Raw genomic sequence first — 15,824 nt, 5'->3', positions numbered from 1 at the left:
TCTCATCATCTTCTCCAACAGCATAGGTCATGCTCAGGTCTGGAACTTGTGGTCTATGAGGATCATTCCTTTCGAATCTAAATGTCTTGTTTACCAAATAAGCAACTTGTTAATCCACAGAATGATAGCAACCAATCAGATCGCTTCTTTCATTTTTCAGAGGCCTTTTCAAAAATGAAAGAAGCGATCTGATTGGTTGCTATGGGCAACTTTTCCTCTGAACAGGTTTTGATAAATCTCCCCCCTATAGTCTGCGTTTCCTACAGCTGAGAAGCTGTCAAATTGACTTAAAATAAATTGTGATTTTTCTATAGTCAGCTGCCCTATCAGACAGCTGTATTATAGTTATAACTAGAGATGAGCGAATTTACAGTGATTCGATTCATCACAAACTTCTCGGCTCGGCAGTTGATGACTTTTCCTGCATAAATTAGTTCAGTTTTCAGGGGCTCCGGTGGCTGGAAAAGGTGGATACAGTCCTAGGAGACTCTTTACTAGAAATGTATCCACCTTTTCCAGCCCACCGGAGCACCTGAAGGCTGAACTAATTTATGCAGGATAAGTCATCAACTGCCGAGCCGAGAAGTTTGTGACGAATCAAATTTACTGTAAGTTCGCTCATCTCTAAAAGTCATCAACTGCCGAGCAGTTCATGATGAATCGAATTACTGTAAATTCGCTCATCTCTAGTTATAAATAGTACTTCAAGTCCCGAATAATAAGCACAGCGATAATATTCTCACGGCGCCAGCACTGGGATGTGAACCAGGGTCTACCAGCATAAGTCTACTTGGCTCTTTACCACCAGCTCCTCATCTGAGAAACATGTCAAGGTCTCCTATTGAGGTGGAAGCGATTGGTAGTGATCAAAATTGTCTAGACACATTCGGTTTTTTTTTTACCCTTCTGTTGTTTTTTTTTTTTTTTTGATTGATTGGTTGAATGATGACGTTGAGAAGTATCCTCTAAGGCTTCGAGGTTGGTCAGTGCTATCAGCTATCTCCATACATACATGTGACCAGGGTTCTAATCCTGCCTGAAATGTGCAAAGACAAAAAAGCAGACAAGGAAGGCGCTGCCTTGTGCCGTTACCAGGGGTGAGACAGTTAAATCAGTGCTTCCGATTCCGTACGTACCTGGTGATGTTGGTCTCAGAGCTCAACATCTATCATAGCGTAGAACATGCAGTGCGGGCCTGCCTCCAGACCCGGGTCCACCTGTAGAGGGTGGCTGAAGGATGCTGTGTTTCCGTTAACAGTTGGCGAACGGGAATGAAAAAAAAAACTGGTGACTTTTGGGGTGCACACAGCAAGTTTCAGTAAACCGTGGATTAGGTCAGTGTTTCCCAACCCAGTCCTCAAGGCACACCAACAGTCCAGAACTTTAATTTGTCCCTGTTCCAATGGAGTAACTTAAAAAACCCGGAATGTTGGTGTGCCTTGAGGACTGGGTTGGGAAACACTGGATTAGGTTATAGTTCTTTTATTCATATAGACAACGCGTTTCGAGAGCGGGCCGCTCTTGAAACGCGTTGTCTATATGAATTAAATAACTATAACCTAATCAACGGCATCCACGGTTTTCTGAAACTTGCGGTGTGCGCCCCGAAAATCACCTGTTTTTTTTCATCCCCGTTTCATCAACCGCCAGTGGAAACACAAGAAGGGATTTCTAATCCTGCTCTTCCATTTATTGATCACAACTTTGTGGATCATTCTCTTCCATCTCAATATTGACATTTTCTCACTACATCTGAGCTATTATGCTGCCCAATTGCACACTATACATATTTTTAAACATGACGTTCCTGATGAAGAGGCCAGTTCAGGCCTTGAAACGCGTTGCTCTGGAAATTAATACTGAATGAATTTGGAGTACATTGCCTGTTTATCGTGGTTCTCCTGTGCTGGTGGAAATACCTCGAAGTGGTGAGGTAGCCAATTTTGGTAAACATGACATTTAGATTAGATTCCCAAGAACCATACGTTCAAGCCCTGAAGATGACTAAACCATAGGGTCTGTTAAGGGGAGGCATTATAGCACAGTGGTTAGGTCCTCTGCGTCTCTGCGGAGACCTAGGTTCAAGATTCCTTTCACTTGACTTTGCCTATTTCATAGTTGCTTTATTTAGATTCATTCATTTAGACCTTAATGTCTTGTTTACCAAAATGTACATCCAGTTACTAGGCAACATGATGGTTCAGGGGATATCTGTTTGGCTTCTCATGCTGGAGACCCAGGTTCAAATTCTCTAAGGTCAATTTATCCCTTCAATCTGTAGAAAAAGATTTTGAGTCCTGATCAGATTACTTTTCTAAAATTGATCACTTAGTCATGGCTTTGGGTAAGAAGTCCAAAAACCTCTTAGTAAAGTTTCTGGTTGAGCTCTTGAGCTCCTCAGAGTAGTTTCCTCCTATGGCTCTCAGCTCGGGTTTGTTTGTTTTTGTTTATGTTTTTGTTTATGCCTAAACACACATGTTCTTTGTTTATTGACTATACTATACGCCCACTGTGACGTCACCTGGCCAGCCCACAAACCGGGTGCACTCTCCCGGGCTTTTTTGGAATCTTGGCATGTATAAAAGAACTCCTGTGTGTACATGTCCCCCTCCCTGACCTGAGGAAGAGGGGTGCAGACCCCCTCGAAATGCGTTGTCTACTACTCTTTCAAAATAAAAGAACGTTGTTCTACACTACCTGGAGTGTACTAGCATTCTTCACTCCATCCAGCGAGCGCCAGATAAGTGTCAACTTTTCTTCACCCCACCAAGAGTGCGGATTTCTACATCTCTGCTCGGGTGCAACATAAATAACTTAAAGTGTTGGGGAAGGGGAGGACAATTGGTCTTAGAAATGTTTTAGTAAAGTCACAAGTGTAGGATCATGAAACATCTTCTCCAACAGCATAGGTCATCCTCAGGTATGGAAATTGTGGTCCAAAAGTAGCATTACCTTTAGAATCTAAACGTCTTGTTTACCAACATGCCCAAGCTATTGCTGGATGGCAGCATGATAGCTCAGTAGGATAACTGTTCTGCCTTTCATGCTGGAGACCTGGGTTCAAATCTTCTAAGGTCTCTTTATTGCCTTAATCTCAGCTGTAGAAAAAGCCCTACAGCTGAGAATTCTAAAAGAGGAAAAATTTGGTTTGCTATAAATAGCTGCCCCACCAGATGCCTGGATTATGGTTATGTATAGTACTTGGAGTGAAGAAACCTTCACTTATTTCTCGGAGAAAGAGCTGACGTAGAGTATAAAGCACCAGTAGCAATAGTTTTTCAAGCAATTGCTAGCTTAGGGGGTAAAGTGCCAGGGAGAACTGGATAATAGATGCTGGTAGACCCTGGTTCACATCCCAGTGCTGGCTCTGTGGATTAGTAGCTCAATGTCCCTATTAGGTGGGAATCCAGCTGTCGAGCAGATGTTTATAACAAAATCCACCATTTTCCCCTTTGTTAGAATTCTCAGCTCTAGGGCTTTTTCTACAGCTGAGATACAAGTGATAAAGTGACCTCAGCGTTATTATACAGACCATATACCATAGTGATCTTCAGGGCTCGAATATATGGCTCTTGAGGATTGAATCTAAATGTCATGTTCACAAAAATGTGTATCTCAGCAGAAGGTGGTGGAAAACTGTACTGCCTGGCATGCTGGAGACCCAGGTTCAACTCTCCAAAGGTTGCATAACTGCTTGAATCTCAGCTGTGGGAAAGGATTAAAAGTAACTTAAAAATACTGTAAATATATTACTAAGATTAATAATGACCTGATTTTTATAAAACATTGCCTTACTAGGGCAGTGTCCTTATCGAGATTAAAGAGAAAGATTCACAAGTTCAAAAACATTATCCCCCCCCTCCCCACATTATTTGTCTACTCTTAGGACATTTATATTTACACATATGAAATGTTTCTATTATGGTTGACTGATGACACTGAGAAGTATCATCTGAGGTATCCAGTTCTGGCTGTAGGTCAGTGGTATGAGTCCCTGTACACTTATATGGGTGACCAGTGTTCTAATCCCACTCTGCCATTTGTTCCAAGTAATCCTTTTATTTAGACCTTGTTTCCATCTCGATGATGACACTGAGAAACCTTCACTTGTATCTCAGAGCAAGAGTTGGCTCAGAGGGTAAAGAGCCAGGACAACCAGAGGACACAGTTGAGTTGCTGGAGTCCCTGGTTCAAGTCCTGGCAATATGCTATAGAAGATCAAGGTCCTTCTTGTGTTCAGGGCCATACTATACATAAATTAATGATTTGCCTAAGTGTTCACACTTAGGCAAAATTTTGAAAACCTCTCACCCCCTAGCCATCATACTTCCTAAATATCCACTAATTTAGTGTAGCTGCACTACATGTACCCTTAGAAGGCTTCCATCCTCAGCTCAGAGAATTTCCTATTGCTCTGAAAGGACTTGAACCTTGGTCTCCACCATTAGAGACACAGCAGCTATCCCTCTAAGCCACCACACTGCTCAGTTACACTCCAAACATTTTGGTAAACATGACATTTAGCTTATAGTCTCAAGAGCCATACATTCCAGCCCTGAAGAAGAATACAATATACCTAAGCCTACTAAAGCACAGTATGATAGCTCAGTGGGTATGTGCTCTGACTCTCATACTGGAGACTTAAGTTCAAGTCTTGTAGTGCTTGTGTTCTGCTTATAGGCAAACCTCCTAAGGTCACTTGAATCTTTGTGTTTATTATATATTGAAGATTCTTGATAAAGTACTAATCAAAAAACAAGCTGAATGTTTTCTTAAAGCACTGGTTTCTGTTATGTATAGAACTTAGAGTCCACACAACAATAGGGACCTTAAGAACCTGCAACATATCCTAGGATTTGAACCACGGTCTCCAGCATCTAAGCTGGGTCTACCTGGCTCTTAACCCACTCAGCTAGCTCTTGCTCAGACAAACTTAAGGCTTCTTAATGACATTATCAATACAGAAGAGAATAGGTAGTGATGACTTTTAAGTAACTTGACTGATGACACTGAGAAGTAGCATCTAAGGATTCCAATTCTGCCTGTAGGTCAATGCAATAGTTGAATACATCATATTTGGGAGACCTGGGTTCTAATCCTGTTCTCATTTATTTTAACTACAACCTTGTGAATCATTCTCATCTCGATAATGACATTAAGAAACCTTCTTGTGCTTCTTAGAGGAGCTTCTTCTTAGAGGAGCAGCTTCTTCTTAGAGGAGCAGCTTCTTTTCTCTTAGAGCAGCTTCTTAGAGCAGCTTCTTAGAGCAGCTTCTTAGAGCAGCTTCTTAGAGCAGCTTCTTAGAGCAGCTTCTTAGAGCAAGATCTGGCTGAGGGGTTAAAGTACCAGGGAGAACTGGATAATAGATGCTGGTAGACCCTGGTTCACATCCTAGTGGTGGCTCTGGAATAGTAGCTCAATGTCCCTATTAGGTGGGACTTTAAGTACTATATATAACTATAATCCAGCTGTCTGGTGGGGCAGCTGGTTATAACAAAATCCACAATTTTTTAAGCCCAGCTGAATTCTCACATGTAGGGCTTTTTCTACAGCTGAGATTCAAGTGATAAAGTGACCTTAGAAGATTTGAACCTGGGTCACCAGTGTGAGAGGCAGAGTAGATATCCCCATGAGCTATCATGCTGCCCATTAATAGATAGGGCATGTTGGTAAACAAGACATTAAGATTAGAAAAAGCATGCTCCTAATGGACCACAATTTCCAGCCCTGAGGATGTCCTATGCTATTGGAGAAGATGTTTCATGTTCCGATATTTAAGAGTTTACTAAAACATCTTAAAGACTCAAACACTGCAATTTATTTATGTAGCATCAGGCAACCCGAGCTGAGAGCAATGTGAGGAAACTACTCTGAGGAGATGACATCAAGAGCTCAAACAGGAACTTTACAATTAAGTTTTGGATGTCTTACCTAAATCCATAGCTTAGTAAGCAATTTTAGAAAAGAGAATAGATAGGAAATCAGGGCTGTTTTGTTCCAAGGAATGCAGCATTTAGGAGATTTGAAACTAGGGCTCCAGCATGAGAGGCAGCACAGATATCCCCATGCTATCATGCTGCCCATTATTAGTTAGGCCAATTTGGTATACAAGACATTTAGATTCTAAAGGTAATGCTACTTATGGACCACAATGTTCAGATCTGATGATGACCTATGCTGTTGGAGAAGATAAAGAGGTAAATAAAGTCAGTCTTTGATGTTTTAAGGGCTTGGCAAAACCAATTGTCCTGCCCTTCCTGAACACTGCAAGTTATTTATGTAGGACCAGGCAACCTGAGCTGAGGGCCCCATGAGGAAACTACTCTGAGAAACTGATATCAAGAACTTTACTAACACGTTTTGGACGCCTTACTCAAAGCCATTGCTTAGGGTGGGTTCACACTACGTTTTGTCCCATACGGGAGCGCATACGGCAGGAGGGAGCTAAAACCTCGCGCTCCCGTATGTAACCGTATGCGCTCCCGTATGCCATTCACTTCAATGAGCCGACCGGAGTGAAACGTTCGGTCCGGTCGGCTCATTTTTGCGCCGTATGCGCTTTTACAACCGGACCTAAAACCGTGGTTGACCACGGTTTTAGGTCCGGTTGTAAAAGCGCATACGGCGCAAAAATGAGCCGACCGGACCGAACGTTTCACTCCGGTCGGCTCATTGAAGTGAATGGCATACGGGAGCGCATACGGTTACATACGGGAGCGCGAGGTTTTAGCTCCCTCCTGCCGTATGCGCTCCCGTATGGGACAAAACGTAGTGTGAACCCAGCCTTAGTGATCAACTTAAGAAAAGTTATCTGATTGGAGATCAAATGCTTTTTTCTACAGCAAGATTCAAGGAGATTTGAACATGTGTCTCCTATATGAGACACAAAGCAGTCATCCCCATGAGTTATGATGCTGCCTGAGCACAGGCTGTATATTTTGGTAAACATGGCAGACAGCTGATCATTCAAATGGCCTTAAAATCTCCTAACAGCATATGAATCTCAACTATCGTAAGGAAAATACACCTTTAGAAAAAGCACCCAACCACAACAGGGGCTTTGAGGTCCTATTCATATTGTCAGGATTTGATCCAGGGGCTTCCACATCTTGGGTTGCCAGGCTCCTTACAACCTGAGTCAACTCCTGCTCTGAGACACAAACAGGGGTTTCCCAATGTCATTATCGCGAAGGAGGAGAACAGGTTATGATCTAAATAAATGACATACCTTGTAACGAAATAAAAAAAAAAAAAAGAGAGGTTTAGAACCCTGGTCACCCACATATAATGTATGCAGAGATTCAAGCAATCCTGGGAGGCTTTCCTTTAGGCAGAATTCAAGTGCTAGGAGACTTAAAGATGGGTCTGCAAAATACACTGAACTATCATGCTACATTAATAGACTACGTAGTGTCAAGCCAATAAATAGATGAGGCCGGGCACTGTATCATAGGATAAAACTGATAAAAATGGTGGGATCTGAGTCCTTAGCAGACCAGGACGGGAGGGAGTGCTTCACGTATATGTATATGCAGGTACAAAAGCTTCAACAAAAAGAAGGAAAAATGGAGCACACACCTGAAGATCCTGCTGCCACGAATTATTCAAAGTTCATGACGAACATAGATAAGACGTCTTCCCCACACTGCGAGCAGAGGTGAGAGGCAGGAGCATGCACCTGGATGACAGCCACTGTTTCACGCCATTCGGTGTTTCATCAGGCCCCGGTGACCGGGGCGTGAAACAGTGGTGACCGGGGCCTGATGAAACGCTGAATGGCGTGAAACAGTGGTGACAGGGGCCTGATGAAACGTCGAATGGCGTGAAACAGTGGTGACCGGGGCCTGATGAAATGCTGAATGGCGTGAAACAGTGGTGACCGGGGCCTGATGAAACGCCGAATGGCGTGAAGCAGTGGTGATCGGGGCCTGATGAAACGCCGAATGGCGTGAAACTGTGGTGACCGGGGCCTGATGAAACGCTGAATGGCGTGAAACAGTGGTGACCGGGGCCTGATGAAACGCTGAATGGCGTGAAACAGTGGTGACCGGGGCCTGATGAAATGCCGAATGGTGTCAAACAGTGGTGACCGGGGCCTGATGAAATGCCGAATGGCGTGAAACAGTGGTGACCGGGGCCTGATGAAACGCTGAATGGCGTGAAACAGTGGTGACCGGGGCCTGATGAAATGCTGAATGGTGTGAAACCTCTGCTCGCAGTGAGGGGAAGACTTCTTATCTATGTTCGTCATGAATTTTGAATAAATCGTGGCAGCAGGATCTTAAGGTGTGTGCTCCGTTTTTCCTTCTTTTTGTTGAAGACTATGTAGTGTAGTCATCTACAGGGCTGACCGCAGCATCTATAGTTTATTTTTTATTTTTTTGGTGTAGGAACAACCCCAGAGCCACAAACCCCCCCTCAGCTGTTGTTCCAGACTGAGGATCTGCACCGTCTAAAATCAAAAGACAAATATTATTAAAGTCAATTATTATTATTACTACATAACATAAAACATACAGTAGGTTGGAATCAAAGACTGATTAAATATATGACACGAAAGCCCATAGAGGTACACCCCTTCTGTTAGTTCTTCAGGTGGCCACAGCCATGTTTATTTGATTAAGTACTTTATGTTTGGTTAATAAACAGACATCATTTACCTTAGGTGTACAGACGTGATACATTATAATACTCCCAAATCCCTACTATATCCTGGGATAACAAGGTGGTGCAAACTATTGCAGAATACTTATCACGGGAGGGGCATAGACAGGGTGTTCTCACAGGGGAAAAGGGGGCTTTATTAGGAAAAATAATTCCGTAACCACATTTTATCACTATACTGTCCACAGACCAATATCCCCCCATAAAGTGGTAGACACCAGCTCTACACAGTCTCTGAAGACCATATAAGTGATTACAGTGCAGGTTCATCCAGTGACAGTTGGTCACTATTCCTTTTGTATATCCATTTGGCCCAGACCGCCAGGACGATTTCTTCCATTCACAACTCATCTTTGCAGAACCTGCAAGACAAACACATTAGGCTCCACACTTTTCCAGCATCCTTCCTACCTTTACCTTATCTATAGTGCCCCAAACAGTAATAATGTCCCCATGGTGTCCCAAGGAATAAAATGGGTAGGTAAGTGGGTTGGGGTAAAAAAAGGGTAGGTAGGTCTCCCCAATAGGTAAGTAACACATAAACACCTCCAAGGAAACCACAGTATCAAGCAGGGCGTGTGGATCTCGTGTAGTGTAAAAAGGTTTATTACCCACAATCCCAATGATTTAATGTATTTTTATTAAGTTTGCTTTATTATTAGTGTAGTTGCGGTTTTCCTAAGTTTGAATTTGCTAATTTTTTACTGGAAATTTTCACAGCAAATACTGCAAAAATCAGTGTGTGAATAAATTCTCAGGAGAGGTGTATAACTACTATATCCTGATCCCATAGAGACAGCAGCAGTATACAGTTAGAGTTGGAGGGGAGGTGTATAACTACTATATATACTGATCCCATAGAGATAGCAGCAGTATACAGATAGAGCTGGAGAGAAGGTGTATAACTACTATATATCCTGATCCCATAGAGATAGCAGGAGTATACAGATAGAGCTGGAGGGGTGGAGCATAACTATTATATATACTGATCCCATAGAGATAGCAGCAGTATACAGATAGAGCTGGGGAGGTGTATAACTACTATATATCCTGATCCCATAGAGATAGCAGGAGTATACAGATAGAGCTGGAGGGGAGGTGTATAACTACTATATATCCTGATCCCATAGAGATAGCAGAAGTATAAAGATACCGCTAGGAGAGAAGGGGCATGACTGCTACATATTCTTATCCCAAAGAGATAACAGCAGCAGTAAACAGATAGAGCTGCAGAGGTATATAAGTACTATATATCCTTATCCCATAGAGATAGCAACAGCAGTATACAGACATAGCTGAGAGGAAAGGTGCATAGCTACTATATATCCTGATCCTATAGAGACAGCAGCAGTAGTACACAGATAGAGCTGGGAGGGGAGGTGTATAACTAATATACACTGCTCAAAAAAATAAAGGGAACACTTAAACAACACAATGTAACTCCAAGTCAATGACACTTCTGTGAAATCCCACTGTCCTCTCAGGAAGAAACACTGATTGACAATCAATTTCACATGCTGTTGTGCAAATGGAACAGACGACAGGTGGTAATTATAGGCAATTAGCAAGACACCCCCAATAAAGGAGTGGTTCTGCAGGTGGTGACCACAGACCACTTCTGAGTTCCTTTGCTTCCTGTCTGATGTTTTGGTCACTTTTGAATGCTGGCGGTGCTTTCACTCTAGTGGTAGCATGAGATGAAGTCTACAACCCACACAAGTGGCTCAGGTAGTGCAGCTCATCAAGGATGGCACATCAATGCGAGCTGTGGCAAGAAGTTTTGCTGTGTCTGTCAGCGTGGTGTCTGGAGCATGGAGGTGCTACCAGGAGACAGGCCAGTACATTAGGAGATGTGGAGGAGGCCGAAGGAGGGCAACAACCCAGCAGCAGGACCGCTACCTCCGCCTTTGTGCAAGGAAGAGGAGGAGCACTGCCAGAGCCCTGCAAAATGACCTCCAGCAGGCCACAAATGTGCATGTGTCCACTCAAATGGTCAGAAACAGACTACATGAGGGTGGTATGAGGGCCCGACGTCCACAGGTGGGGGTTGTGTTTACAGCCCAACACCGTGCAGGACATTTGGCATTTACCAGAGAACACAACGATTGGCAAATTCACCACTGGTGCACTGTGCTCTTCACAGATGAAAGCAGGTTCACATTGAGCACATGTGACAGACCTGATAGTCTGGAGACGCCGTGGAGAACGTTCTGCTGCCTGCAACATCCTCCAGCATGACCGGTTTGGCGGTGGGTCAGTAATGGTGTGGGGTGGCATTTCTTTGGGAGGGCGCACAGCCCTCCATGTGCTTGCCAGAGGTAGCCTGACTGCCATTAGGTACCGAGATGAGATCCTCAGACCCCTTGTGAGACCATATGCTGGTGCGGTTGGCCTTGGGTTCCTCCTAATGCAAGACAATGCTAGACCTCATGTGGCTGGAGTGTGTCAGCAGTTCCTGCAAGAGGAAGGCATTGATGCTATGGACTGGCCGTCCGTTCCCCAGACCTGAATCCGATTAAGCACATCTGGGACGTCTCGCTCCATCCACCACAGTCTGTCCAGGAGTTGGCGGATGCTTTAGTCCAGGTCTGGGAGGACATCCCTCAGGAGACCATCCTCCACCTCATCAGGAGCATGCCAGGCGTTGTAGGGAGGTCATACGGGCACGTGGAGGCCACACACACTACTGAGCCTCATTGTGACTTGTTTTAAGGACATTACATAAAGTTGGATCAGCCTGTAGTGGGGTTTTCCACTGTGATTTTGAGGGTGACTTTATATCCAGACCTCCATGGGTTGATAATTTGATTTCCATTGATAATTTTTGTGTGATTTTGTTGTCAGCGCATTCAACTATGTAAAGACGAAAGTATTTCATACGATTAGTTCATTCATTCAGATCTAGGATGTGTTATCCTAGGGTTCCCTTTATTCCCTTTGTTTTTTTGAGCAGTGTATATCCTGATCCTATAGAGATAGCAGCAGCAGTATACAGATAGAGCTGAAGGGGAGGTGTATAACTACTATATATCCTGATCCCATAAAGATAATAGATAGAGCTAAAAAGGGTTATGGGGGCTAGTGGGAGGGATCTGCTTGGTGATCATGTCATCCTGTTCTTCCAAGGAAATCAGCTGACCCCGGACTGGAGTCCTGCTCTGGCATATTAGGCGCTGGAGGGTTTGGAGAATTAGACTTCTCGTGATCACATGACCAAGTTAGAATAATGAAACACATGGGTGAAGCCGTGCTGGAATAAACCAAATGGGACTGTATGAAAGTGATGGTGAGTGTGCATGACATGAGGAAACAAACAGGAGTGCTTCTTTGCTGACAATACATTTCATGCATATCCAGTCATTAGCCACAACTCCTCCGTGACTATGGGCCGAAACGAGTCAGCATCAGTTAAGTGTGTGTACATCCTCTGTACCAGTTTGATAAAAAAAAATGTTTCTTCTTTCTTATACTACATTATTTATTATGTATCAGCACTAGAGTCCAGATGAACCCATCACCACGTGCTATGGAACAAGAATAGTCCAAGTCCATCCATTAGAACTAGTCCCTAATACAGGACAACCCCCAGTGGTGCTACCCATGAGTAGAAGTAACTATTGGGTTGAGGTGGAGATTGGAGAGTAATCGTGGTCATCAGCCACACACGTTCATCACAGATATTAGATGTTATGAGAAAAGTGAAGTTGGCATCAATCGTGTTTGCAGGTAGTAAATACTATTAAATGCTTAGATAGTTACACCCACACATAACCCTCCGTCTAAACAAAGCTTTGTACATATTTGCTTCCTGTATCAACACTACCGATACCCCTTATAAAACCCCGGTCTGTACAAATAAATCTCAGAAGTCTTTACTGGAGGAAGGTTCCAAAAAGCCATAGGCACAGGTGAGAAATCTATCCTTAAACTTTAGTAATATAGTTTTATTAACATAAAAATGTAACCCTGGGGGACAGAGAGCAGGGGACGTGTGTGATTGACTACAGCTTGGGGGTCTCAGCTTGAATGCATACAGAACCCCCCGCCCCCCTGTCCTCAAGGCCATCAACAGTTCAGATCTTTATATGATGGGTATAGAGCAGAGGTCCTCAACCCAGTCCTCAAGACCACCAACAGTCCAGATCTTTATATGAGTGGTATAGAGCAGAGGTCCCCAACCCAGTCCTCAAGGTCACAAACAATCCAGATCTTTATATGAGTGCTATAGAGCAGAGGTCCCCAACCAGGTCCTCAAGGCCACCAACAGTCCAGATCTTTATATGAGTGGTATAGAGCAGAGGTCCCCAACCCAGTCCTCAAGGTCACCAACAGTCTACATCTTTATATGAGTGGTATAGAGCAGAGGTCCTCAACCCAATCCTCAAGGCCACCAACAGTCCAGATCTTTACATGAGTGGTATAAAGCAAAGGTCCGCAAACCAGTCCTCAAGGCCACCAACAGTCCAAATCTTTATATGAGTGGTATAGAGCAGAAGTCCCCAACCCAGTCCTCAAGGCCACCAACAGTCCATATATTTATATAAGTGGTATAGAGCAGAGCTCCCCAACCCAGTCCTCAAGACCACAAACAGTCCATATATTTATATAAGTGGTATAGAGCAGAGCTCCCCAACCCAGTCCTCCAGGCCACCAACAGTACAAGATTAGATGTTTTCCCCTTTTCCATTCCAATGGAGTAACTGAAAAAACCCAGAATGTTTGTGGGCCCCAAGGACTGGGTTGGGGACCACTACTCTACTGAGTTTCTTATACTAAAACTGTGCCCCTCAATAACTATACTTTAATTTCTTCTCCTCTTAAGGCACTGAAGACATCATGAAACTGCTATTCCTAGCCGCACTGCTGATGGTATGGATTCCTCCGATGAGAAGTACACCTTGTAAGACGGTTGTCCGCGTGAAGCAAGAAGCTATGCAGTATGGTGAGTAGTACTAATTCATAAGGACAAATATATTTCACATTATTACTGTAAGAACGTCCCGAATGACCTGCAAGTCATTTGACCTGCAGGCATTTGTCATATTATACTGTAAAGACTTCTGTCCATGTTCCAGAGATGTCAGGGTCAGCACATTCTGCTATCTTAGTACTGTGGCTAAGATGATGATTTTTTCTTTTTGATCATCTCATTGATATAGGATATAATCACAAATATCTTCTTAGCTAGCTGGGATGTCATTGGGATCTATAGGGTGTTATCAAAAGAGATTGTTTTCACCATATATCTGACTGGAGTTCCTTCATAATCTAAACTTTTCACCAATCCCCAGGGTAGGTGAAACACGCCTGTTTGGTGGAGGTTTAACCACTGGGACTTCCACCGGTCATGAAAACAGCAGTCTAGGATACCTTCAGTTGAATTGGGAAGTGGATGAGTATACGCAAATTCATAAAATGTCTATGCCAGTACAACTTCAAAGCAAAGGAGGAAAAAGCAGGTATTCAAGCGGCGCTGATTAGCGCCGCTTGAATTCCTGCTTTTTCCTCCTTTGCTTTGAAGTTGTACTGGCGTTGTCTCTTGTGTACGGGAAAGCTGCAGACAGGATCCCTATGTGGCTACACAACCTTCTCCAGTAAGCGGTTTTCATTTTTCCCCTTGCCGTTTCATGGATTTTCCTTCACTATGGAACATCTTCTGTTCCCATTTTAGATAAAATGCCTATGGGTTTGCCAAAGGTAGCTGTCCTGTGGATTTTGACAATTGCAGGGAAGAGGTTTAATGGGTTAATAAAGTATTAGTAAAACATGGATGCATTATTCCAAAAAGAATGTCCCACCTGTCCGAATGCTAAGTGGGAATTAGAACTCAGCCCAATTCACTTTAAAAAAGCTCAGGGGCAATACTTGATGCAATCTATAGACAGGTGTAGAACTGTATGTGCAATGAAGCAGCCATGATTTTCTAATTCCATTGAGTCATTTTACTAAGCATGGTGACTAACCAACATCCTTTTGTTAGCTGCAGAATGAAAAAGTGACAGAGACACTTGATTCACAGCTTATATTACTCAGTACTGCTCTACAATGTCCTCCATCCTACTGCTGCCTAGGATGTTCTATAGTAATATAGGGGAGCAAAGTCTCTTTGTCCGTGTCTGTGAACTGTATGGGAGACATAATAGCAGCCAGTCTACTCCTACTAACTCAGGGTCAACAGAAAGAGCCTGTAGAGTGGAAAACTGGTGAAAAGTGCAATATACAAATTATATAATGGCTAGAAATGGTGCTACTCTTCATGTGCACACACACAAGTCTGCTTATCCTGAAATGTTACCTGGAACCCTAGGCATCTCTTACACTGCCCTTCCGAATTTTAAGCTAGATAAGGAACCCGAAGTTGTGTTGGGATATTCATGACTATGTTGCTAATCCTGGCACTCTTCATACCTGTTCTCTGCAAAGTTGTATCAAGAATAGAATGACTAGACTGATTATATACGAGTGAGGGTGGAGTAACCCTATACATTTCTTATTCATGTTGTTCACAGCTTGTCAGACCCAAAAAAGATCTCTCCAGAACGCATTTGGACTCATACCAATTCCTTCAGTTATACAGAAGAAAAACACAGGACTATTTGCAAATGGAGGTCTGTTGGGCATGGGAAGATCAATTGTAGGCAATGCTCTTAACCTGGCGGGGTACGTATCATATGTATTTAAAGAGTACCTCTCATCATCTTGTTAAATGTTATAATCCTCCCATCATGATAAACCACCCCCTGCCTTTATTTTTATTATTTGTTAGTTTTCCACCTTGACATTGCTCTATATTTTCTGCTCAGTCTCTGTCAGATTCACAGACTGGGAAGGGGCGTTCCCCAGCAGGCTGTGACATCATCTGAAGTCATACAGGGGAGAACTTCCGCCCTCACTCTGCTACACACAGCCCAGAGCAGTTTAGTGTGAGATGAGTTATGATTGGCTAAGGCTGCACCCACCCCCCTCAGAACTCCAGACTGCATTTCCTGATTTTGGACTTCTGCCAGGCCAGCAAGAGTCCAAACTCTGTGCAAGAGATGGGGGGAAATGTGCTCTGGACAAGTAGGGAGACACCTAGTGGCAGCTTTGTAAACACAAATTAAACATAGAAAACATTGTTTTTTAAAAAACAAAGTACATTAGAAAGATTTTTTTATTTA

At 43.4% G+C, this 15,824-nt stretch overlaps 1 protein-coding gene across 7 annotated transcripts in view; it reads left to right on the top strand.

The window, feature by feature from the left end:
* Positions 1–15,824, top strand: part of BPIFB2 (BPI fold containing family B member 2) — a 57,280-nt gene that overhangs the window by 19,645 nt on the left and 21,811 nt on the right. For 4 of the 7 annotated variants that reach the window (XM_056550450.1, XM_056550452.1, XM_056550453.1 and 1 more), the window contains 2 exons: positions 13,487–13,606; positions 15,174–15,324. In XM_056550450.1, coding sequence (XP_056406425.1) covers positions 13,487–13,606; positions 15,174–15,324 — 271 coding nt within the window. Of the gene's footprint in view, positions 1–11,835; positions 11,951–12,338; positions 12,391–12,530; positions 12,573–13,486; positions 13,607–15,173; positions 15,325–15,824 lie in introns of those variants that run through there. The other 3 variants (XM_056550449.1, XM_056550448.1, XM_056550451.1) reach the window with 3 other exon arrangements.

This window comes from Hyla sarda, chromosome 13 (assembly GCF_029499605.1).
Source record: "Hyla sarda isolate aHylSar1 chromosome 13, aHylSar1.hap1, whole genome shotgun sequence".
NCBI lineage: Eukaryota > Metazoa > Chordata > Amphibia > Anura > Hylidae > Hyla > Hyla sarda.
The sequence above is the reverse complement of the archived record's forward strand: the minus strand, read 5'-3'. Positions and strand labels throughout refer to the sequence as shown.